The following is a 26334-nucleotide window of genomic DNA, read 5'->3' on the forward strand; positions in this document are numbered from 1 at the left end:
TTTACTTCTAGTAATTCTGACTTTTTTCCTCAGAATTCCATTTATATCTCGCAATTCTGACTTTTTCCCCTCAGAATTCTGAATTTACATCTCACAATTCTGAATTTTTTCCTCAGAATTCCACATTTATATCTCACAATTGAGACTTTTTCCTCAGAATTCCAAATTTATACCTCGCAATTGAGACTTTTTCCTCAGAATTCCAAGTTTACTTCTAGTAATTCTAACTTTTTTCCTCAGAATTCTGACTTTACATCTCGCAATTCAAACTTTTTTTCCTCAGAATTTAGAGTTTACATCTCGTAATTCTGACTTTTTTCCTCAGAATTCCATTTATATCTCACAATTCTGACTTTTTCCCCTCAGAATTCTGAATTTACATCTCACAATTCTGAATTTTTTCCTCAGAATTCCACATTTATATCTCACAATTGAGACCTTTTCCTCAGAATTCCAAATGTATACCTCGCAATTGAGACTTTTTCCTCAGAATTCCAAGTTTACTTCTAGTAATTCTGACTTTTTCCCTCAGAATTCTGACTTTACATCTTGCAATTCAAACTTTTTTCCCTCAGAATTCAGAGTTTACATCTCGTAATTCTGACTTTTTTCCTCAGAATTCCATTTATCTCACAATTCTGATTTTTCCCCCCAAGAATTCTGAATTTACCTCTCACAATTGACTTTTTTCCTCAGAATTCCACATTTACATCTCACAATTCTGACTTTTTTCCCTCAGAATTCCAAATTTATATCTCACAATTGAGACTTTTTCCTCAGAATTCCAAATTTACTTCTAGTAATTCTGATTTTCCCTCAGAATTCTGACTTTACATCTCGCAATTCAAACTTTTTTCCCCTCAGAATTCAGAGTTTACATCTTGAATTCTGACTGTTTTCCTTCAGAATTTTGAGGTAACATCACGCAATTCTGACTTTTTTTCCTCAGAATTTTATTTTCTTTCCAAAGAAAGCTTGCTTTTACCACAAAATAAATATATAAAATGAGGTAACTGTGACTTTTTAAATTGCAATTAAGACTTTTTCCTCACAATTGCAAGTTTAAATCTCACAAACACAAGTTATGAGCTCAGAATTCTGAGTTTACATCTCGCAATTCTGACTCAAAACAACACATTTACATGACAATGACGCCTAGTGGGTGACCAGAAACATCACCAGTCTGAACGTCCTACACCTGAGCACTCTGAAAAGACTGAAAGTCAGAAGATCAAACTAACAGCATCAATAGAATCTGAGTGTGAAGACTCATCAGCACTGATATACTCATGCAAAACACTCATGTGATTTGAAGATGAGAGTTTCAGGCTGTGCATGAACTTTCAGCCCATTTCACTTGCAAATCACGTCGTTTTTCTCGTCTGTCCTGACGGTAAAGGCATTTGTGGAAATACAACATTCAGGACATTTATATGAGCAACAAAACCCCCAAAAGAGCCACAAAAAAAAAAAACACACACACAAAAAAAAAATAACTGACACAGCTGTGGTTTCACCAAATATTTATTAAAACAGAACAGATATATATTATTATTATTATTATTATTAACAAGTTCTCTTACAAAATATGATTTTTATCATTACAAATGAGAGCTGCAGCACTTGATTATTTAAAGCATTTAAGTACGCTGAAAGAAGCAGACCATAATTTCTCTGAATATATTAAATGATACAGCACACACAAGTTAGGTCAAAGAATTTTTTGAAATCCATAAAAAACTGACAAGAACAAACACTGACCAGAATGAAAATGTCATAGTTTGATATCATTGTACTGTTTCACCTCTGTCTACTTACCCTGAATCACAGGAATGATTTAATGCAAATATCATCTCACTGCATGTAGTTTATATACACCTAAAAAGTTAATGTCAGCTTTCACATTCAAATATCATGAAGTCCACACACCAAGTTCGCAGGCACTGATATATCTGTGAGTTCAAAAAACAAACAAGGCATTTAGGTCTAAAGGTGCCAAACAATAAAAGGTATGGTTATAATAATGTTAAAAGTCCTCAATTCCCATCAAATAAAGCTTCAAACACACACAATATGAGCAAAACGACACACCCTGTCAAACCTGACTGAACCACCTTAGTCCTAATGACTTTAATAACTGATAGATACGACATGTTATCACTCATCCTGCAATTATAGCAGAACCCTACGACAGGGACAGTTCACCCAGAAAATAAATTCAGTCATCATTTACACATCTGCATGTCATTTAAATCTGTATTTATTTCCGTAAAAGACAAAAGAAGAATTGAGATTTGCATCAAGAGAGCAAATGTCATTTGTTCTCACGTGTTGTAGCCAAAAACAACATGCGACTTTGAGTATGTGAAAGTGTGAATGAGCACTTAAATCTGTGTCTGTTCATTATACGGCAAAATGTGACTTGAAATATAGTGACAGTTGTGGTCACATCATACAGGTGTGGAATGACATTAGGGTGAATTGTTGTTTTCTGGTGAACTATTTCTCTGAAATGTTTGAAAAGTTTGGAATAATTAGGATTTTTTAAATGTTTTTAAAAGAAGTCTCTTATGCTCAACAAAGCTGCATTTGTTTGATAAAAAAAAAATAGAGTAAAAACAGTAATTTTGTGAAACATTATTACAATGTAAAATAACTGTTGTGTATTGTAATATACAGTATTTTAAAATGTAATTTATTCCAGTGATCAAAGCTGAATGTTCAGCATCATTACTCCAGTCTTCAGTGTCACATGATCCTTCAGAAATCATTCTCATATGATACTCAGTTATTATCAATGTTGGAAACAGTTGTGCTGCTTAATATTTTTTGGAACCTGTGATACTTTTTTCAGGATTTACTGATAAATAAAAAGTTAAAAAGAACAGCATTTGTTTAAAATAAAAATCTTTTCTAACAATGTAAGTCTTTACTATCACTTTTTATCAATTTAACACAACCTTGCTGAATAAAAGTATTAATTTCTTTTTTTTTTTTTAAAGAAAGAAAGAAAGAAAGAAAGAAAGAAAGAATACTGACCCTAAACTTTTGAACGGTAGTGTATATTGTTACAAAAGATTTCTATTTTAAATAAATGATGTTCTTTTTTAACTTTTTTTATTCATCAAAGAATCCGGAAAATTCCACGGGTTATAAAAAAATATTAAACAGCACAACGGTTTCCAACATTGATAACAAATCTGCATTATTTCTGAAGTATCATGTGACACTGAAGACTGGAGTAATGGCTGATGAAAATTCAGCTTTGAATCACAGAAATAAATTCTATTTTAAAGTATATTAAAGTAGAAAACCATAATTTTAAGTTGTAATAATATTTCACACTATTAATTTTTTTCTGTATTTTTGACCAAATAAATGCAGCCTTGCTGAGCATAAGAGACTTCTTTCAAAAACATTAAAAACAGTAAAGTTTTCAAACTTTTGACTGGTACTGTATACTATAATATATTTAATAAATAGTATACTATATATAAAACTATACATAAAACGGTGCAACGGTACTAGCAGTTTATCGTAACTGTACATGCAGTATAAATAAACCGATACTCTACCTATTTTTTTAGGGTTGGGGAGGTTGAGGTTGTTCATGATGTTCACGAACTCGTCCAGCGTCTTTGTCAGCCGTGGATTAAACTTCTTTTCCTCATCCACAGTGGACACGGTCTGACCTTCAGCGTTAGATCACAGCAAACAAGACAATAAATAATGCATAAATCAACAAAGAGAAAGTAAATCATCCCTACTACTACTAGTACTAACCTTAGTAAATTGTTGTTCATTTGTTTAACATGAGTGTCTTTTACCAGATTGCTCAATGGATTCAAAAAGCAGTGTGGTTTTAGACTTTAGTTTCCTGTGGTAAAATGACTTTAACACACAGTGTCTCAGTTTAATGCTGTAAATCACGTACCCTTGTAGTCGTGTGCGGGGTAGATGAAACAATGTCCAGGCAGGGTGAAAATCTTCTTGTGGACGGACTCATACAATCTCTTAGGACAACCTGAGTGAAGACAGATGAAGAGCTTTACTGTCTCGCCATCATGTGGCCATTTGAAGTACTACAAAAACAAAGGCAAAATGAGCACATGGAAAAAAATCTACAAACAAATATTAGGATATGTGTTGTTATATTGGTGCATATAAATGTAAAAGATTACTCTTCCTTGTGTTCATTTAGTGAAAAACAGTATGAACCTATTGTTATGTCCTATTCTGGGGAAAAAACACGTCACAGTATTCCTCATTTAAATAATTTCTGCCCAAGGCATATGCAAATAAAGGGGCGGGGCCTGTTGAGTTAATTAGCAGTGAGTTGAAATTAGCAGTTATAGTAAGGGGTGTGACATTTCCCAAACATCCACAAAGTGGTTGCCCAATCTCAACACACTGCTCGAGCCAACCAATAAGAGCACATTGTGCTTTTCAGAAGGAGGGGCTTCATAGAGACAGGAACTAAACAGAGCATAACTGACAGACTGGGAAGAGAGGAACTGCACCAATGTCAAATATGTGAAAAATAATGTGTTTTTTTTAACATTTAGGCATGAAAACCTATTCCTTGTGAGCCCAAAAACAAAATCAAGACTTTGTAAAAGGCCATAATTTAACAGCTCCACAATGAGAGATTCGCTCAGTCAATACAAAGTCACCTTGCTGAAAGTCTGTCCGTCCGCAGCCCCGGATGAGGAGGGCGTCACCAGTGAAAGCCATACTCTGATCTCCAGTGACGTACGTCACACATCCATCCGTGTGTCCCGGGGTCTCTCGCACCGTTAGACACTGAAACGGACCAAAAGCCAAAGTTCTGATAAGAATATAATCCCATCAGCACTTTATTGATTATATAACCTGTTAAACTCTCACTGAGTATGATAAGCACAATAACAACACTGTAAAACATCAAAACAGCCTTTGTTATTCTTCACACTATCATTAAATAGATTAAATAAATGAGCCATCATAAATAAACTAACTGTAAGTGACCTTTTCATGATCTTGTTTTTGAATCTGAGTGGACTTTAAGGTTTATTGCATTGCCCTGATCATTTGCAATATTCAATTTTATATTTATATTATTCAAGTATTGATATTATATATTATTTAATATAAATAAACCTACTGTAAATGACCCAGTCATGATTTTGTTTTTGAAACAGTATGGATTTTAAAATGCACTGAATTGCCCTGGTCAATCATACATGTTTTCCGAAAGTGATCCGGTCTCCCTCTGAGAGCTGTATGTCCGCAGCGGCTCCGCTGTGTTTGGAGATGCAACTCTTCAGTCCAAACACCTTCTTCTTCAGCAGTCCAGTGCCAGTGATGTGGTCCGCGTGACAGTGAGTGTTCACTGGTGGAGAACATGCACAGACAGACATCATGAAACTTTCATAAATGATAGAACGATCGATCGAACGACAGATAGAACGGTCGAACGACAGATAGAACGATCGAACGACAGATAGAACAGAAGGATCTAGGGCTGGGCGATATATCGCATGCAATTGTCACGCGCATTTCGTCAGTAAAGCCGGTTCCCTGATTACCGCTAAATCACCATCACCTGCTTTCAAATGGAGCGGCATTTAATAGACAGAGCCGTAGTTCACTGATAATCTACGCAATATCGTGTTCATATTGCAGATGAATCGCCTTCGATAATGAACGCGATATTGCGTAGCTTATCAGTGAACTACGGCTCTGTCTATTAAATGGCGCTCCATTTGAAAGCAGGTGATGGTGATTTAGCGGTAATCAGGGAACCGGCTTTACTGACGAAATGCGCGTGACAATCTCATGCGATGTATCGCCCAGCCCTAGAAGGATCGATAGAATGATCAAGAGATAGATAGAACGATTGATAGATAGAACAGAAGGATCGACTGATAGAATAGAACGATCGATCGATAGATAGAATAGAACGATCGATTGATAGAAAAGAACGATCGATCGATCGATAGATAGAACGATCGATAGATAGATAGAATAGAATGATTGATAGATAGAACGATCGATAGAATGATCGAGAGATAGATAGAACGATCGATAGATAGAATAGAAGGATCGATCGATAGAATAGAACGATCGAACGACAGATAGAACGATTGAACAACAGAATGATAGAATAGAACGATCGATCGATAGAACGATCGAACGACAGATAGAACGATCGAACGATAGATAGAACGATCGAACGACAGATAGAATGATTGAACAACAGAACGATAGATAGAATAGAATGATCGATAGATAGAATGATCGATAGATAGAACGATCGATAGATAGAACGATCAAACGATAGAATGATTGAACGATAGATAGAACAATCGATAGATAGAATAGAACGATCGATAGATAGATAGATAGAATAGAACAATCGATAGATAGAATAGAACAATCGATAGATAGAACGATCGATCGATAGATAGAACGATCAAACGATAGAATGATTGAACGATAGATAGAACAATCGATAGATAGAATAGAACGATCGATAGATAGATAGAACGATCGATAGATAGATAGAACGATCGATAGATAGAACGATCAAACGATAGAATGATTGAACGATAGATAGAACAATCGATAGATAGAATAGAACGATCGATAGATAGATAGATAGATAGAATAGAACAATCGATAGATAGATAGAACGATCGATAGATAGATAGAACGATCGATAGATAGAACGATCAAACGATAGAATGATCGAACGATAGATAGAACGATCGATAGATAGATAGAATGATCGATAGATAGAACGATCAAACGATAGAATGATTGAACGATAGAACAATCGATAGATAGAATAGAACGATCGATAGATAGATAGAATAGAACAATCGATAGATAGATAGAACGATCGATAGATAGATAGAACGATCGATAGATAGAACGATCAAACGATAGAATGATCGAACGATAGATAGAACGATCGATAGATAGATAGAATGATCGATAGATAGAACGATCGAACGACAGATAGAACGATCGAACGACAGATAGGACGACAGATAGAATGACAGATAGAACGATAGATAGATAGATAGATAGATAGATAGATAGATAGATAGATAGATAGATAGAAATATTCACCGGCCACTATGAGTTTAAGTCCCAGTTCATTGATGAGCTTCAGGTCTCTGTCCACTGTCTCCAGCACGGGGTCGATCAGCACGGCCTCTCTGGTGTCTGTGTCAGCCAGCAGGTATGTGTACGTGCTGCTCTCTGATTCAAACAACTACAGCAACAACAACAACGACAACAACAACATCATTAGCAGGACAGTCAGAGTGAGTCAGCTGAATGTGTGTACAGTAACATTCCATTCATATCTGCCTTCATCTGTTCAGTGCATCAGTTCACTCGCTGCACGCCACTCACACAAAAATCACCAGGGTAACCATTATTTCTGACAAATTCCATATAAAACAATTACATTCTTTTTAGAATAACCGGAAGCAACCAAAAGAGACAGAGATTTTACAGAAGTAGCGGTAACACTTTACAACAAGGTTAATGCATTAGTTAATGCAGTAATTAATATTGACTAACAATGAGCAATATATTTGTTAAAGTTTTCATCCATCTTTGTTACCATTAGTTTATAAAAATACAACTGTTCATTGTTAGTTTATGTGAGCTCAGGTCCATTAAATAATATGAAAATAAAGTTTGGGGTTTTAATAATGTATTAGTAAATGATTAAATCAACATTAACTAATTTAATACATGCTTTAGAAGTATTTTTCATTGTTAGTTCATGTAGTTAACTCATGTTAACAAATGGAAACTTATAGGGTTAGTTCACCCAAAAAAGAAAATTCTGTCATCAATGACTCACCCTCATGTCGTTCCACACCCGTAAGACCTTCATTAATCTTCAGAACACAAATTAAGATATTTTTTTATGAAATCTGATAGCTCAGTGAGGCCTGCATTGACAGCAAGATAGTTTTTACTTTCAGTGCCCAGAAAGCTACTAAAGACATCTTTAAATCAGTTCATTGTGACTACAGTGGTTCAACCTTAATATTATAAAGCGACGAGAACACTTTTTGTGCACCAAAATAATGACTTTATTCAACAATATCTAGTGATGTGCGATTTCAAAACACTGCTTCATGAAGCTTTACGAATCTTTTGTTTAGATTCAGTGGTTCGGAGCACGTATCAAACTGCCAAAGTCACGTGAACTATTGAATTTCAAAGCACTTATAACATAACGAATCCTCGTTTACTGAAATCACATGACTTTAGCGCTCCGAACCACTGATTGAAAACAAAAGATTCGTAAAGCTTCATGAAGCAGTGTTTTGAAATCGCACATCACTAGATATTGTTGAATAAAGTCATTATTTTGGGTTTTCTGGCGCACAAAAAGTAAAAAAGTTTTAAATATGTCTTGAGTAGCTTTCTGGGCACTGAAAGTGTAAACTATCTTGCTGGCTATGCAGGCCTCACTGAGCAATCGGATTTCATCAAAAATATCTTAATTTACGTTCCTAAGATGAACGAAGGTCTTACAGGTGTGGAACGATATGAAGGTGAGTAATTAATGACAGAAATTTCATTTTGGGTGAACTAACACTTTATTGTACAGTATTACTAATGTAACAATAACTGTAGGTGTAACTGTAAGGTTACTGTGGAGAATGAATGTTGCAATTTGTTATGCATCAGCTATAGACTGCCATTTAAAGATGCTAAATTGTTAATAAGCTTTCTAGGGAGTTTGCTTCAAAGTCGTTTCAATGTCCACTTGTCATGCTGAATATATAGTAGTCATAAATATGTTTTTCATGCTTATTTTATAATTTATTTGAATGTATGTCAGTTCTGCTCAAGCTCACACAGCTGTAGAGAATCACATTAACTATCAACATCTATTGCATATTTATTGTTTTAGCAAACTTTTAGGCCAATGCTGCGAGATAAGCTTCTTTTGCATACTTTAACAAGCCTTTTATGAGTCTGTATCTCAAGTTGTCTTTATTATACCTGTGTAAATCACTCTGGCCATTGTGTATGAGATGATGTCCTAAAAAATTAACTTTCCCTTGTCGTTTATAGCAGTTCAGTATCCACAGTGAGCTCAACACTATTAAATACAAAAACATCCGTTTGTTTCGACTCATGTCACATGAACGAACAACTTAAACTATTTTACAGACCATTAAAGGCACAAAAGCACCGCGCGCTCTCACCTGTCTGAAGAGCGGCGCTCCGGACTCCCTCACTCCGCTGTAGAATCTCACTGACGGCGGGCGGCGGTGACTGAGTGCGGCGCTTCTGTGATCTATAACCGGTGCCCTGCAGCTCCACAGCCGGATCGCAGAGCTCACTGCAGGGTTCAGTCTGTTTAAAAGAGCTGCACTCATTTTACTTCTGTGTGCACGTCGGAGTCCCCACCTTACACCGGTATAGCGAGTCTCAGATCAAATCTTATCACTGAATGAACTTAGGGTAGTCAGTAGTCACGTCAAACTGTAACAGTTAACGAGCGAGTGCACGCCTCCTTCCGGGATAGTGGGGACGCGCTAAACACGTATTATTGCGCCTGAGACGTGACTAGCTCATGCATGGAATCGCTTTATAAATGTGTTAATATGCAAAACAGATAGTAATGTCCACACGCAATGTTTATGACATTCTAAAGCGATAACTGACAAGGAACTTTGACGTGTCCGCGCATGCGCAGCAAGCTCGTGTGCGCGGCGCTGCCACTTGGCGGTGGGATGGCGAGTGAACTCAAGATTCCTGCTGAGAAATAAGTAAAACAGAACGTTCTCTAATGGTTGTCACAAAAACCTCCCTGCAGCTTTCTGACAGAGAATTGAAGCTATCTCACCCAAAAATGGAAATTCTGTTTTCATTTACTCACCCTCATGCCTTTCCAAACCTGTATTCATTTCTTTCTTATGTGGAACACAAAAGAAGATATTTTGAGGAATGTTGATAAGATAACCTGAGAGTTTCAGGTCCCTTTGACTTCCATTGTATATTTAGTCCATACAATGGAAGTCAAAGGGAACTGAGTTTTGTTAACAACACCCTGTTGAAAAAAAAAAAACTGCATATACTGGTAAAGTTATTTTGAAGCTGGGATGCTGGTTTGATCTGGTTTATGCTGGTCAAGTGCTGGTCCTATGCTGGTCCATGCTGGTCCTATGCTGGTCCTATGATGGTCCTATGCTGGTCCTATTCTGGTCCATGCTGGTCCTATGATGGTCCTATGCTGGTCCTATTCTGGTCCATGCTGGTCCTATGCTGGTCCATACTGGTCCTATGCTGGTCCATGCTGGTCCTATGATGGTCCTATGCTGGTCCTATTCTGGTCCATGCTGGTCCTATTCTGGTCCATACTGGTCCTATGCTGGTCCATGCTGGTCCTATGATGGTCCTATGCTGGTCCTATTCTGGTCCATGCTGGTCCTATGCTGGTCCTATGATGGTCCTATGATGGTCTTATGCTGGTCCTATGCTAGTCCTATTCTGGTCCATGCTGGTCCTATGCTGGTCCATGCTGGTCCATGCTGGTCCTATGATGGTCCTATGATGGTCCATGCTGGTCCTATGCTGGTCCTATGATGGTCCTATGATGGTCCATGCTGGTCCATGCTGGTCCTATTCTGGTCCATGCTGGTCCTATGCTGGTCCTATGCTGGTCCTATGATGGTCCATGCTGGTCCTATGCTGGTCCTATTCTGGTCCTATGCTGGTTCTATGCTGGTCCATGCTGGTCCATGCTGGTCCTATGTTGGTCCTATTCTGGTCCATGCTGGTCCTGTGATGGTTCTATGCTGGTCCTATTCTGGTCCATGCTGGTCCTGTGATGGTTCTATGCTGGTCCTATTCTGGTCCATGCTGGTCCTGTGATGGTTCTATGCTGGTCCTATTCTGGTCCATGCTGGTCCTGTGATGGTTCTATGCTGGTCCTATTCTGGTCCATGCTGGTCCTATGATGGTCCTATTCTGGTCCATGCTGGTCCTGTGATGGTTCTATGCTGGTCCTATTCTGGTCCATGCTGGTCCTGTGATGGTTCTATGCTGGTCCTATTCTGGTCCATGCTGGTCCTATGATGGTCCTGTTCTGGTCCATGCTGGTCCTATGATGGTTCTATGCTGGTCCTATTCTGGTCCATGCTGGTCCTATGATGGTCCTGTTCTGGTCCATGCTGATCTTATGATGGTTCTATGCTGGTCCTGGACCAGCTTAGAACCAGCACTTGACCAGCATGGACCAGCATAGGACCACCATAAACCAGCTCAAACCAGCATCCCAGCTTCAAAACCTACCTTACCAGCATATGCTGTTTTTTTCAACAGGGCATTCTTCATAAATATCTTCTTTTGTGTAGAGAATCACATTAACTATCAACATCTATTGCAGATCGACTGTTTAACAACTTTTTTTTGTCAAATATTGTGAGACTTTAAGTGTCTTTATAAAACGGTTAGTTCCTGTCCTTGATTCTGATTGGTCAATAGCTGTGTTTTATTTACAGGTTCACCCAACAGTTCTCACTACACAACACTCTTAGCAGCGTAAACTGTATGTTCTCAATTGTTCATTGAAGCTTACTGTATTATGTAGAAGAGTATTGTAAGAAAGAGAGTCTATTACCTGCATTCAGATTACTTGCATTTTCCTTCAGGTCAATCTTATGTTCATTATAAAAAAATCTGTTTAAATGTCTGATGTATTATCTTGTCCTTTTAACAGATGAGGGGTTTTCCCGTGACTGACAGTGTTAGTCAAAGCATTTGTCAGTAGTGTCTTGTTCCATGTTCACAACAATTCAGTCTTTTCAAAATAAAAGTCTTTGCTACTGACTGACACACTCATAAAGACAGTCTTTGCCGCCATCTAATGGCATAATAATGTAACTTTTGTTCCTGTTCAAGGTCAGGGACTATTTTTTTCCGGTGGAAGGAAGGCTTTTAGTAAGAGTTTACTTCATGAAAGTTGCATTGTTACATATTTTTGGCTTTAATATTTGTATTGTGTTGTAACCGTTTTAGCACAGCCTCTCGTACCTTATTGCTTACATATTTCGTGTTACCAAAACTGTTTAGTTACCAACATTCTTCAAAATATCTTTTGTCAGCAACCATGTGTGAACGTTAGGGTAATGTTTTGAGTTTGCTGCCGTTCGATAGTAGCAAAGTTGTAACGTTTCAATCAATTAAATTAGCATATAATTATGTTTTACTAACTATGGGTTAAAAATACAACAGAAGCAGCTCACACTCGAAAAGGCATCAAAGTAACATTTGACAAACCATTCACAATTATAGTAGACTACAATTAATGTTATTCACATAACCACTGAGTGAATGAACCACAGACATATATTAACAGTGGTTTATGAAGTAGCCTAATAAAACTTTATAGACTATCAGAGTCAGAGAATGGCTTTGAACTTACCAGAAAAGATGCTTGTAAAGGTCAAAGCAGTCAGCCTCTAAACCTGCACTTTCAGGTTCTTTGTAGAGATGTTGGTGATGCACAAGAATATTCAATGATCATGAAACACAGAGTGTCTGGAGTCACGTAGGCACAAAAATATCAATGAGTCTCTGAGGGTCAATTACAAGACGCTTCCAGTTGGATACCTTGCAACAACAGCACTCCCTAATTAATATTCATGAGCTGTTTAAAAGATGAGATGAGAAAAATGAGATGTTTACCAGCCACTATGAGTGTAAGTTCCAGTTCATTAATGAGCTTCAGGTCTCTGTCCACAGTTTCCAGTATGGGTGAATGAGCAGGTACGTGATCAGATTCAGATTTAAACTACAGAAACAAGATCATCATCATGAAGAGAGAGAACTGTCAGAGTGAGTCAGCTGAATGTACAACATATCACATTCCAATCATATCTCCCAACATCATTATTATGTATGTATTGTCCTCACACACCCCTTTCTGAGCTTGCGTGACTCCAGTCACAGTCATATTAAATCAACATGAGCCGGTCTGGATGTAATCATCTTTTATTGCAGCCTATATTACAGATGATATCCGCTTCAAGTCAATGTTTCAATTATCTGTTGTAAGATTAAGACATTGTATAACAATACTGATTTTTTTTTAAAAAGTTATTATCCTTTGCGGTGGCCATCGAGAATGCCTCTTCATTTTTGTCCTGAAATAAAATGAAATAAATGTTAATGGTTTTTGGACTTTATACACATGCATACTGACTTAAAGGAATGTTCCAGGTTCAAATTAGTGAAAGTCTGGGTAAACAGTCTGTTTTGGTTTTGTTCCACATATCAGATGAAAGTTACTGGTTTTATAGTCATGTCAGGAGTTTGGTTTATTGGATATGATTTACTTTACAGTCAAGGTCATAACTGATGGACGCAAGTTTCATTTTAATACATGCAATGTATAAGGCAGCACTTCATAATAAGGGCCCATAAGTCAATGTTAGTTAATGCATTAAACTAATATTAACATAAAATAAGCAATAGTTACAGTATTAAATAAGTTACAGTATCACCTTTACAGCATTTACAGTATTTATCACCTTTAACATTAGTTAATAAAACTAGTGTTAGTTCATGTCAGCTCGTCCATGAAATAATGTTAACAGATACATCTTTCAATTTTAATCATGTACTAAATGCTTAAAATAACATTAACTAATATTAATAAGTGCTTTAGAAATATTTTCTATCGTTAGTTCATGTTACTAATGCAGATAACTGTAAAACCGAACAGTGAAAATAATTAAATTTAAGTTTATATTAAACAATAATGAAAGTTCATTGTACTTAATAGAAAAAAGTTGTGTGAACTCAAAATTTCACTGTAGTAAGCTGAACTTAATATGATTGAGTTGAGTTGCAGCAGATTTCTAATTCTCAACATGCTTTGCATCAGACTGTATATATAAATGCTGAAATTAAGTGCTATTCTGTGTGTTTTTGCACAAGATTAATGTAGCTAGTGTTTAATATTGTGTTATGATGGGATTTACAGGGGTTCTGTTATTTTAGTTTTGCCATCGTGGTGAAGAGTAGAGCCTGTGGTTAGGTTGAGGATGGGCTGCAAAACTTTAAAGACCATATATACTGTATGTTGTACGATTATATAAATGCAAATATATAATGATAGTCTCTTTGATAGTTATAATAGCATGTGTTATTCCATATCTATCATTTAACCATAAAGATCTGAATGTGATGTTTATGTTGGGCAAGGCTGAGAAATGTGTGAAAGAAGGGATGCCAGTGACGTGATTGTTAATAAAAGACACCGGTGCACCACACTGGCCTTGCTCCGCTTCCACAGCTCTCGGCCCCACCCCACTTGTCACAAAAATTTTAAGTTCTACTAACTTAAAAAAAAAAAAAAGTGTTACTTTACTTAAATGTTTTAAGGTAATAAGTTTCCTCAAATGTTTTGAGTATTCTGAACTTCTTGAGTTTTACAGTGTATTGGAACCTTATTGTATGAAGTGCAACATTCAGGTTCCAGAAGTAAAAACTCCATTCATTTTCTCCATAGGGAAATTGATTTTTAATGATAATTAATAAAGACAGACCTACTGTGAGCTACAAGGTTTTTAATCAATGGTATTTGCTTCTATTGAAGCCATCAGTCCACATTTTTTTCAACTTACTTTTAAAATAATCGTGGTGAAAAACTACATTACCCATGATGCTGTACAGAAAAATCCACCAATCAGAAAGTCGAACAAGTTAAACACGAAAAAGATCTCTTTAGCTTTAGCACTGCGAATGACGTAATCAAGTCAATTTCTCTACACTCAAAATATTTCAATATATATGCATATTTTACAATAAACTTAAATTATATTGTTTATATTCATAAGATTGTAGTTCTTTCCCTCACTAAACCCATTAAGCACACAGTCTTGTACCTTTCTATTTTTGTCAGATTTTCAAATACTTTTTTTTTTCTTCAAATCAAAGTTTGTAATGTTATGATTCACCTCAGAGCTGCTTGGCTTGGTTCATGACTTATAGCGCTTTAACAAAAACTTTTTTGAAATCCCTATGGGAGAAATGAATGTAAAAAATACAACAGGTATTGTGCCGAATTTCGACCCCCTGCCAAATTATTACCCCCCTCGTTGAAGTTGCTACCTGATTGCCTAATCTTAACCCCACCCTTAATTCTAACCCCTCCCCCACACCTACTCCTAAACCATCCAGTACTAAGGGGGTAATAATAATCTTGCCCCATAGACTTACATTGTAAGTGCATTAAAGTAATTATTAATATTATTTTGATTTGACACAAAATGATTTTACTGTGGTAAATCAACCTGTGGATATGGTGAATTTATTTTGGAGTTTTATATTTTGGAGTTTTGATTTTATATTTGGAGTTTAACCCGTAACATTCCTCGAACAGAATGATGATACCATTGGTGTTGTTTGCTTTCACACTGATGTGTTGATCCAGCCACTGCAGAAGCTGAGTGATTCTGGTGTAGACGCCTGGTTTATTGCGTCTTCCACATCCATCTCCCCAGCTCACCACACCAGCCAACCTCCAATCACCTGCTTCCGTTTGACACACTAGAGGACCTCCGCTGTCACCCTGGTGAACAATTACACAAGACCCCATATAAGAAACACACACAGGCTTCTTTAAGGAAATATTGGTAACACTTTACAATAAGGCTCCATTTGTTAACATTAGTTAACTACATTAGTTAACATGTAATAACAAGATAAATACTTCTAAAGGGTTTATAGTTAAATTCAACATTTACTAATACATTGTTGAAATCAAAAGTTGTATGTTACTATTATTTAATGGATCTGAGCTGACATGAACCATATTACGCAAGGGCAAGGAAAGAGGAGAGATGAGTAGTGCAGCAGTTTTATTGAAGAAAACACACCAAAAAAGATCCAAAACAGAGGTAAAGATGACGAAATCCAAGCAAGAAACATAAAACTAGTGAATGATGGGTGATTTTGAAACCCTGCTTCACAAAGCTTTGAAAGCTTTACAAATCTTTTGTTTCGAATCAGTGGTTCAGAGCGTGTATCAAACTACCAAAGTCACATGATTTCTGTAAACGAGGCTTCATTACGTCATAACTGTTTCTAAACATTTTGAAATTTCTTCACTGCTGGTTCATTGCCCTCCAGCAGCAAACCACTGAACAAGGGTTTGGGTTTTACCTGATCACTGATCAGTTTTATACATTTGTAGATGTCTTCATTAGACATTAGTAAGTCTCTTATCGGCCTGTTTAGCTGAACCATCCATAGAACAAACAAAACAAGACCTGAAAATTGATAAAAGAACGAGTATTATACAGTCACTTGATAATTAATCTTATTAGATGAGCAGGTAATTGCATTTGAAAGATTTTACTTTCAATAAATAATTTGTAATGGGTTTGTAAAATGTGTTTTTAGGCATGTTTTGTTACATTTACACTATTCTGACCAGCAGGGGTCACCAGCGTGTGGCGTTTTGAATGCTTTGAAACAGTGAATTATTTTGTGTAGCAACTGGTTCAGTTGATTCAAAGCTTTGAAAAGCTTTGTTTCACTACATTAAACCAAACAGGGATAATGATGAAAAACACAACAGCATTACAAGAGAATGAAGACAGCAACCAACTACTGAATAGGGCTGCCAGCCCAATTGCTATTCAAAATCCAGCCAATCATGGCCAAATTGTTCCAGGGGGTTCCCCAGTAAAATTCGCTTTCCAGGGTACTAAAAAAACAACCCACGGCAACAGTATAAAAGTAGCCCAGTTCCACAGGAAAAACACTTGGCAACTCTGCTATTGAAACACAGGGGTATATGCACAAGATAACAAGATACAGGTGAGGGTAATTAATCACTCTAGCAACAAACGTGGGTAACTATGGAAACAAACAATGGAGCTAAGGAAATGAGGCAAACACAGGAAGTGAAACATGAACAATGGGAACAGAAAATACACTTTTTAAACAAAAACAAAACAAGGGAAACAAGACAAGAATTGTGACTAACAATAAACAGTTGTATTTTTATTAATTGTTAACAAAAATCAGTGTTGTTTTAGTATCATTGATCAGTTTTTGTTGATTTAGATTTTATTTTTTATATTTTCTGCTTTCATTTGAACTTTAGTTAGAATTTTAGTTTTTAAAAAAAATATATGTCTATATTGTTTTTATTATGTTCTAATTTAAGTTTATTTAGTTTTAGTTATTTTAGTGCTTCAACTTAAAACTAAAATGAGAAAGGTTTCCTTGGCATCTAGCAGAAATAAAATAAGTTTAAATTTTATTTCAGTTAATGTTTAATTTATTTCAATCAATTGCAATTGGTAATCAATTGGTAATGCATTAACTAATGTTAACAAATGGGACTTTATGGTAAAGTGTTTACGGTTCAGTCAGTGTATCAAAATATTTCACAGAAAAATTACAATTCTGTCATCATTTACTCACTCTCATGAGGATCATGTCATTTTCCTTCATGAGCTCAACTATTGCAGGTCAATATGAATCTGATTTGACTTTTAGTGAATCTCTTTCTCACTATTATAGGACTTGAGAAGACTTGAAATAATAATGTGCATGAGAATTTTATAGTCTTTTTTAAACCTTTTTTTGTTCCACAGAAGAAAAAAAGAATGTCATACAGCTTTGGAACGACATAAAGGTTGAGTAAATGATGCCAGAATTGTCATTTTTGAGCAATCTCTCCTGTTAATGGATGTGTATACCTGACAGGAGTCCACTCCTCCCTCCATAACGCCAGCACAAAGCATTCTGGGAGTGAGTTGGGAGCCGTACACGTAGGGCCGTAAGCATATGGACTGATCGATCACCTGAACTAAAGCCTGTCTCAAGTGTGAAGACACCGACCCTGTATGAGAGAGTGAAAGACACCTTCACAAGAGTTCGGGAGGCCCGTAAATGCTTCAGAAACATGATCTCACCTCCTTCATGAGTGTAACCCCAACCTGTTACCCAGCAGGGCGAATCAGAAGGAAAAGACTCACTCAGACGCGGTAAACACACGGGTCTCACTCCATCTAAACAACAGTCAAAACATCTGTTCTGAATTACAGAGGAGAAACCATCTGCATTAATATTAGTTAACATGACTTTTGCACCTTATTCTTATTTGTTTTTAACTCTTTTTATTGATGCTTTTCAACTACAGAGATAAAAAAGGGAAAAGAAAAGAAATTAACGTTTGCTTTGAAATGTTAAAGGGTAAGTTCATCTTTTGTGAATAAAAGCCTGAATTCAATCTGTTCATCTTTTCAGAACATTTTGATTAAACTGCTTAATTCATATGGATTCTTTTTTCGATCTCTTTATGAACTTTTCAAAGCGTCAAAGTGTCATTTGCGTTGACTGTCTTTTTTTTTTTTTTTTGCATTCTACTGCACTGCTTTTGCATTGTTTTCCTGTTAACATGCACTAGAGGGACATGTTTGAACACTGCGCCTTGCATTTTTTCTTTGTAGCATGCTTAAGTTAAAAGGCCTTTGACCTTTGCAATAAGGTCAATTAGTTAACATTAGTTAATGCATTAACTATTATTAACTAACAACGAGCAATACATTATTTACAGAATGTATTAATCATTATTAAGTTCATGTTACCTCAAGTCCATTAAATAATATTAACAGGTACAACTTCTGATTTTAATAATGCATTAGTAAATGTTGACCTTAACATTAACTAAGATTAATAAATTTACTAAGATTAATCATATTTATCATTCTTAGTTTGTTAACTAATGTAATTAACTAAAGTTAACAAATGAAACCTTATTGTAAGGTGTTACCATTTTTACATTTCATTGACCTGCATACATTTCAAATGTAAAAACGTGTCCTGTTTGAACCAGAAATGTGTATTAAAAAAAGTCGAGTCAATTTACATGGAAACTTGCACATTACTTTTTGCAACTGAATTTGCACACATGCCCGAGTGAACATACCTCCCATCTTCATCTCAGTCTGCGTGCGCAGCAGACACAGGTCGTAGTCGTTGTTGCTCTCTGAGTATTGTGGGTGCGGGTGTATTTGCAGCGTGTTGTAACGTTTGCCCTGAGACGAATCTGAGACACTTATAGTATCAACCACCACGATCCAATCAGACTCCAGCATCATGTCATATCTGACAAACAACACAAACACAGCAGTGAAAAAAGTAAAATGCATTTGTATAGCGCTTTTCACAGTACACATGGTTTACAGAAAATCATGATGTTAAAGGTGCCCTAGAATCAAAAATTGAATTTACCTTGGCATAGTTAAATAACAAGAGTTCAGTACATGGAAAAGACATACAGTGAGTCTCAAACACCATTGTTTCCTCCTTCTTATGTAAATATCATTTGTTTAAAAGACCTCTGAAGAACAGGTTGAATCTCAACATAACACTGACTGTTACGTAACAGTCGGGATCATTAATATGTACGCCCCCAATATTTGCATATGCCAGCCCATGTTCAAGGCATTACACAAGGGCAGCCAGTATTAACGTCTGGATCTGTGCACAGCTGAATCATCAGACTAGGTAAGCAAGCAAGAACAATAGCGAAAAATGGCAGATGGAGCAATAATAACTGACATGATCCATGATTACATGATATTTTTAGTGATATTTGTAAATTGTCTTTCTAAATGTTTCGTTAGCATGTTGCTAATGTACTGTTAAATGTGGTTAAAGTTACCATCGTTTATTACTGTATTCACAGAGACAAGAGCCGTCGCTATTTTCATTTTTAAACACTTGCAGTCTGTATAATTCATAAACACAACTTCATTCTTTATAAATCTCTCCAACAGTGTGTAATGTTAGCTTTAGCCACGGAGCACTATCAAACTCATTCAGAATCAAATGTAAACATCCAAATAAATACTATACTTGATCCAAAGCATGCATGACGAACATTTTGTAAAGATCCATTTGAGGGTTATATTAGCTGTGTGAACTTTGTAAATGCACTGTATTATAGTCGAGAGCTCGGGGGGCGGGCAGCACGAGATTTAAAGGGGCCGCAGCCTGAATCGGCGCATTGTTAATGATGCCCCAAAATAGGCAGTTAAAAAAATTAATAAAAAAAAATCTATGGGGTATTTTGAGCTGCAACTTCACAGATACATTCAGGGGACACCTTAGACTTATATTACATCTTGTGAAAGAACGTTCTAGGGCACCTTTAATGTTTATAACATCTTGATACCTTATAGTCGCATTTAGCAGATTACAGCTAGATGATAATAAAGTTTACATTCTGCACTGGAAAAATTAAGCAGTTGAGATTTACTCTATAGAATACATATCACCTCTGTGAGAATTCACTGCATTCACTCTGTTGTCTCATACTCACTGTACAAAGCAGTGTGCGGCAGTGACGACCCAGTGAGGGGTAATGATGGCTCCTCCACACACGTGTCTGCCCCGCCAGTGTAAACTGGTCTGCCACCCCCACTGGTCCTTCGCAGCCTCCGTACCCCCGACAATACGCATACCACGAGACCCAGCATTCATTGTGGTGGAGCAATCTAAGCAACAAAAACAAAGTTCACTTCATCAGCATGAGACCATGTGACATCACAGCAGCTCTCTTAATATGCCTCTGATTGTACTTGAGGGAATGCTGATGGTGGAGTTGGCTGGATATTTGACCGAATAGAAGGGCGTTGGTGTGATGGTGCAGTTCTGTGAGCTGCCAGCAGGGTCTCGCACTTTGGTTGGGAAGCACACAAACTTCACTAAAGAGGAAAAACATTGCGTTTTCATGTTGTCAATGTAAAAAGATTTATTTTCAGATCACAGTCTTTACTGAGAGCACATGTACCTATAATGGCAATGCAGACGGTGAGGATGATGAAGGTGGGGATGAGGGTTGTAATTAACGCCAGACGTGATGGACATGATGGACAGAGTCTGAACCCAGAGACATCTGTGATAACAAAACAGAAGGGAATAAAACATTTGCTAAACATATCTATCTATCTATCTATCTATCAATCCATTGATCTGTTTATCTCTGTCTATCCATATGTCAATCAATCAATCAGTCAAGCCATCTGTCTATCTATCTATCTATCTATCTATCTATCTATCTATCTATCTATCAATCATCTGTCTATCTATCCGTCTATCCATCTATCTATCAAGCCATTGATCTGTTTATCTGTCTATCCATCTGTCTATCCGTATGTCGATCAATCAATCAATCAGTCAAGCCATCTATCTATCTATCTATCTATCTATCTATCTATCTATCTATCTATCAAGCCATTGATCTGTTTATCTCTGTCTATCCATATCTCTGTCTATCCATCTGTCTATCTGTATGTCAATCAATCAGTCAATCAATCAATCAATCAATCAATCAATCAATCTATCTATCTATCTATCTATCTATCTATCTATCTATCTATCTATCATCAAGCCATCTATCTATCTGTCTATCTATCCATCTATCTATCAAGCCATCGGTCTGTTTATCTCTATCTATCCATTTGTCTATCTATCCATCTGTCTATCAATCCGTCTGTCTATCTATCCGTCAGTCTATCTATCTATCTAGCCATTGATCTGTTTATCTCTGTCTATCCATCTGTCTATCTGTATGTCAATCAATCAATCAATCAATCAATCAATCAGTCAAGCCACCTGTCTGTCTGTCTATCTATCTATCTATCTATCTATCTATCTATCTATCATCTGTCTATCTATCTGTCTATCTATCTATCTATCTATCTATCTATCTATCTATCTATCAGTCTGTCCGTCCATCCATCCATCCATCCATCCATCCATCCATCCATCCATCACCTCACCTGCCTCATCTGTAGAGGAGTTCTTAGAAACACTAATGTTAATGCCTCCCTCTTGTAAGGTGATCTCTTCTTCTTTCGATGTGGCTTTAGTGTCTGTGAGGGGAGAGGAGTCGCTCTCAGGAGGTGATAATCGGGGCAGATGTGGCATGAGTGTTGATAGTGTGTAGGGAGCCAATTCAGAGACTCCCAGTAGCTGGACACAACCAGGAGAGATCTGTGGATGTGTGGATGTGTACAGTGTCACAGGATGGAGAGGAAATGGTATAGAGGCGCTTCCTGTTCCATATAGAGGGAGGTCTGCCGGCTGAGGAGCCACATCTGTGGGATTCTGGGGAACCGGGCCTTTCAATGTAGTTCCAGGTATCAAGGTGAGCGGCGTGTCCATCATTACTGGAACTGTGAGCAGAGGAAGAGCCGTGTTTAAAAGCTTCGGGCAGGTGGACAGCAGATCTGGAGGAAACCCAGTGGACGTATGAGGACATGTTGGGAAGGGCTGCAGAGGCTCCTGGTTGTCTTTTGCCGGGCTGATTTTGTAGAAACCCTAAGCATAAGAAAATGTTAAAGGTCAATCATGTCAGTTATCATTAGGCCCAGACGGACTACAGACTTTTTTTTTTTTCATATTTTTTGAGCTGACAGAATTTTATAAGAAGTTTAGAAATTTAGTTAGAATGACTAGTAAGAGACTTTTATTAGTAACTAAAACATCAAATAAGCCAAAATATTGAATAAACAAACATGCATGGGGGGGAATTTTGCTCATGATGTTCACTTTGGTTCCACATGCATCTGATTATCAGCACTGTTGCCAATTTTGTTACCCAGACAATGAAAAAGATCAAATATAAAGCAAAAAGAATGCAATCATGTCTGCAACATAAAATTAACCTAGAGTTGTCAAAAGTACTGACCGCGATACCAAGTCGGTACTGAAATTTTAAAAATATGACGTTTCGAGCGCGTAAACACCTCTGATTGGCCATCCTGTTCACACGCTCAACAGGTATGTCTGTGATTGCCTACATTAATCAATGCACGGGAGCATTTGAAAGCACATGAAAGTGTTTGAATTTGAGTGGACCGGTCCACTGATAGACGCCTGCTTTCAAACACTCCCGTGTGTGTCTGTGTAAGCGCTCGGTGAAGAGCGTCATTGATGTCTATTTACAACATGTTTTTAAGCGCTGATCATTGTAGCCAATCACAGACATATCTGATGAGCACATGAACACAATGGCCAATCAGAGGTGTTTACGAATCCGCTCAACAGAAAGTGTCATATTTTTAAAATTTCAGTACCAGCTTGGTATCACAATCAGTACTTTTGACAACACTAAATTAATCATTTAAGATCATTCAGAAAGCAACAAAAATAGCTATTATAGTTAACTGAAACTAAAACCATAAAAACTGTTTTCTTTCCTTAAAATAAAATAAAAATTAACTGTATATATATATATATATATATATATATATATATATATATATAAATATATGAAGACTTCAGATGCAAAAGCCTCTAAGTGCCGTCTGAAAATTTTCTTCTAAAATGAACATTTTTATCAAGCTCGTATGTTTAGGTTCAGTAATTCCACTTTAATGGCAATTACTAGGTCCTTTTCATTGCCATTAAAGTGAAATAACGGATAAACATACAAGCTTGATAAAAATGCTTATTTTATAAGAAAATTTCAGATGGCACTTAGAGGCTTTTGCATCTGAAGTCTTCATATATATATATATATATATATACACAGTACAGTTCAAAAGTTTGGAACCACTAAGATTTTTAATGTTTTTAAAAGAAGTTTCGTCTGCTCACCAAGGCTACATTTATTTAATTAAAAATACAGTAAAAAAACAGTAATATTGTGAAATATTATTACAATTTAAAATAACTGTGTACTATTTAAATATATTTGACAAAGTAATTTATTCCTGTGATGCAAAGCTGAATTTTCAGCATCGTTACTCCAGTCTTCAGTGTCACATGATCCTTCAGAAATCATTCTAATATGCTGATTTGCTGCTCAATAAACATTTATGATTATTTTCAATGTTGAAAACAGTTGTGTACTTTTTTTTTTTCAGGATTCCTTGATGAATAGAAAGTTCAAAAGAACAGCATTTATCTGAAATACAAAGCTTCTGTAGCATTATACACTACCGTTCAAAAGTTTGGGGTCAGTAAGAATTTTTATTTTTATTTTTTTGAAAAGAAATTAAAGAAATTAATACTTTTATTCAGCAAGGATGCATTAAATCAATCAAAAGTGGCAGTAAAGACATTTATAACGTTACAAAAGATTAGATTTCAGATAAACACTGTTCTTTTGAACTTTCTATTCATCAAATAATCCTGAAAAAAAAATATTGTACACAAATATTTTGTACAATTGTACACATTAAATGTTTCTTGAGCAGCAGATCAGCATATTAGAATGATTTCTGAAGGATCATGTGACACTGAAGACTGGATTAACGATGCTGAAAATTCAGCTTTGCATCACAGGAATAAATTACTTTGTGAAATATATTCAAATAGAAAACAGTTATTTTAAATTGTAATAATATTTCACAATATTACTGTTTTTACTGTATTTTTAATTAAATAAATGTAGCCTTGGTGAGCAGACGAAACTTCTTTTAAAAACATTAAAAATCTTAGTGGTTCCAAACTTTTGAACTGTACTGTATATATATATATATATATAAAATATAAAAACTTAAACTTACTTTATAAAAACAAAACAGAACTACTAAAACTTTAACTAAAATTAAAATTAGCTGGACATATGATTAACTGCATCCAAAATAAAAGTTTGTGTTTACATAATATATGTGTGTTGTGTATACTTATGTATATTTAAATACACACACATACATGTATATATCTAAGAAATATTTGCATGTATATACTGTACATATATTTATATAATTTATATTATATATAAATATTTTATATTTAAATATAAAATTTTTCTTAAACATATACATACATGTGTGTGTACTTATATATACATAATAATTATACACAGCACACACACATATATTATGTAAACACAAACTTTTATTTTGGATGTGATTAATCGCGATTAATCGTTTTCCCAGCATTAATTAAAATATCTTTAAACTTTAAAAGTTTGTCAATTATACTGAAATAACTCTGTTACAAAATATCATGATCCTGTTTCAGGAAATGTCACTACTGAGCAAATGTCACTATGTCAGTTTCCTCTGTATATTAAACAGGATATGGAAAACTATTTAACAATTACACACTCCAGCTTCACATTAAATGTCATTGCTTTTCAGCTAATGGAAACTCACAGTGCCAGTTTCTTGAAGACGTTTTGATGAATTGTTACAAATACTAAGAGACAATTGTTCTTACCTGGGCAAAAGCCATATTTGTGTCAGGAGTGTCAGCTCATGCATTTACAGAAATGAGGCCATTCTTCTAGTGCCTCCAGCAATAGATGACACTTGGAAACCCAAGCAGTAATGAAAGTCCAAAAACCTTGGAGGATTGTCAAAAGAACAACAGCAGAGGTGCCGCTCGCTGCATCCACCATCCATTCATTCCTCTGAGATTCTCGCCGTGTTTCATTGTGTCTCAGTGTTGTTCTCTTGTCCTTCACTTGCTCTATTTCAATAGCATTGCATCTGTTTGTATTCAGTCTAAACCTTTAGCTGGTGTCTAACGGTGCTGCTCAGGAAGTTTATGAAGAGTGGTTCGGCTGTAATAGATAGCAGTTGCCAAGGCTGATGAAAAATGCATGCTGATTATTGTTAGACGGGGTCAGAGTTGAGCGACTGAGGGTAAATTATACTGTGAACGATGAGTCTCAAAAACAAAACAAAGCCAGTGACTCAGCACATAACTACACAGGTTACTGTTCATGATGTCTGTGGGTAAAAAAAAAAAAAAATCATGTTAGCAATCATCTATACTCTTAATGCATTGGTTGTATCTCAGGGCTTTGCATATTTGTATACAAAGGCATAATACAGATTTAAAACATGACGCATATGATGCAACCTCATATGGAAAATGTGTGCACATGAGTGTATGTGTTCGTGCGGTTTAAGGCTGTGAATCCTGTTTCACCCCAGGAGGGATTTTACCTGCCCGATCACATTACAGGATTCGACCGTGTAAGGTGCTGGAAGTCAACAGGAGACCAGCAATCTGTAATGGGAGCAGTTAGATTGAAAACAAGATTAAACTAACTCAGTTACGACGTCAGATTACACTAAAGGTCAAGGGAAGGCAAACAAGTAAGAAACAGGAGATTCAAACGTCCCCAGGACCCTTTAAAAGGGCCGTAGCAGATCTACATGTCATAAAACTAAAACTTAAAATTGAAAAATTGAAACAAAATTAATTTAGTAAAAACATGTATGTACACAATAATAAAAAGATGAATTTAAATGTTTAATTTAAAAGTACATAGTACTTAAAGACACCTAATATAAAGTGGGACCAAAAAAT

General features: G+C 36.1%; 2 protein-coding genes across 3 annotated transcripts; both read right to left on the reverse strand.

Annotated features, from left to right (window-relative positions):
* Positions 1-1508: 1508 nt before the first annotated feature.
* Positions 1509-9736, reverse strand: ethe1 (ETHE1 persulfide dioxygenase). The gene is made up of 7 exons (XM_048153688.1): positions 9228-9736; positions 7117-7261; positions 5223-5371; positions 4674-4803; positions 3935-4024; positions 3576-3692; positions 1509-1952 (listed from the first exon to the last, which is right to left on the reverse strand). Exons 1-7 carry the CDS (start codon positions 9399-9401, stop codon positions 1906-1908), a joined length of 852 nt encoding a protein of 283 aa, XP_048009645.1. The 5' UTR covers positions 9402-9736; the 3' UTR covers positions 1509-1905.
* On the reverse strand, positions 9241-26321 carry LOC125243844 (transmembrane protease serine 11E-like). 2 transcript variants are annotated; one of them, XM_048153686.1, is made up of 11 exons: positions 25234-26321; positions 21840-22380; positions 20849-20953; positions 20637-20762; positions 20378-20552; positions 18980-19158; positions 17964-18059; positions 17748-17890; positions 15449-15604; positions 12452-13172; positions 9241-9378 (listed from the first exon to the last, which is right to left on the reverse strand). In XM_048153686.1, exons 1-10 carry the CDS (start codon positions 25246-25248, stop codon positions 13086-13088), a joined length of 1623 nt encoding a protein of 540 aa, XP_048009643.1. In that variant the 5' UTR covers positions 25249-26321; the 3' UTR covers positions 9241-9378; positions 12452-13085. The 2 variants fall into 2 exon arrangements, with proteins under 2 accessions (XP_048009643.1, XP_048009644.1); XM_048153687.1 differs by having other exon boundaries at positions 15427-15604; positions 25234-26310.
* Between the last annotated feature and the right edge of the window lie 13 nt (positions 26322-26334).

The sequence above is a fragment of the Megalobrama amblycephala genome, linkage group LG13, assembly GCF_018812025.1.
Source record: "Megalobrama amblycephala isolate DHTTF-2021 linkage group LG13, ASM1881202v1, whole genome shotgun sequence".
Lineage (NCBI taxonomy): Eukaryota > Metazoa > Chordata > Actinopteri > Cypriniformes > Xenocyprididae > Megalobrama > Megalobrama amblycephala.

Coding starts and splice junctions, on each gene's coding strand:
- ethe1 (XM_048153688.1), bottom strand. CDS start 9,401: ATGAGTGCAGCTCTTTTAAACAGACTGAACCCTGCAGTGAGCTCTGCG. Junction 5,372..7,116: donor ACTTAAACTCATAGTGGCCG/GTGAATATTTCT, acceptor GTTCTCCACCAG/TGAACACTCACTGTCACGCG. Junction 3,693..3,934: donor CCCCGCACACGACTACAAGG/GTACGTGATTTA, acceptor CTAACGCTGAAG/GTCAGACCGTGTCCACTGTG.
- LOC125243844 (XM_048153686.1), bottom strand. Junction 20,954..21,839: donor CTCCTCTACAGATGAGGCAG/GTGAGGTGATGG, acceptor TTGTTATCACAG/ATGTCTCTGGGTTCAGACTC. Junction 13,173..15,448: donor GGCTGGATCAACACATCAGT/GTGAAAGCAAAC, acceptor ATTTTATTTCAG/GACAAAAATGAAGAGGCATT.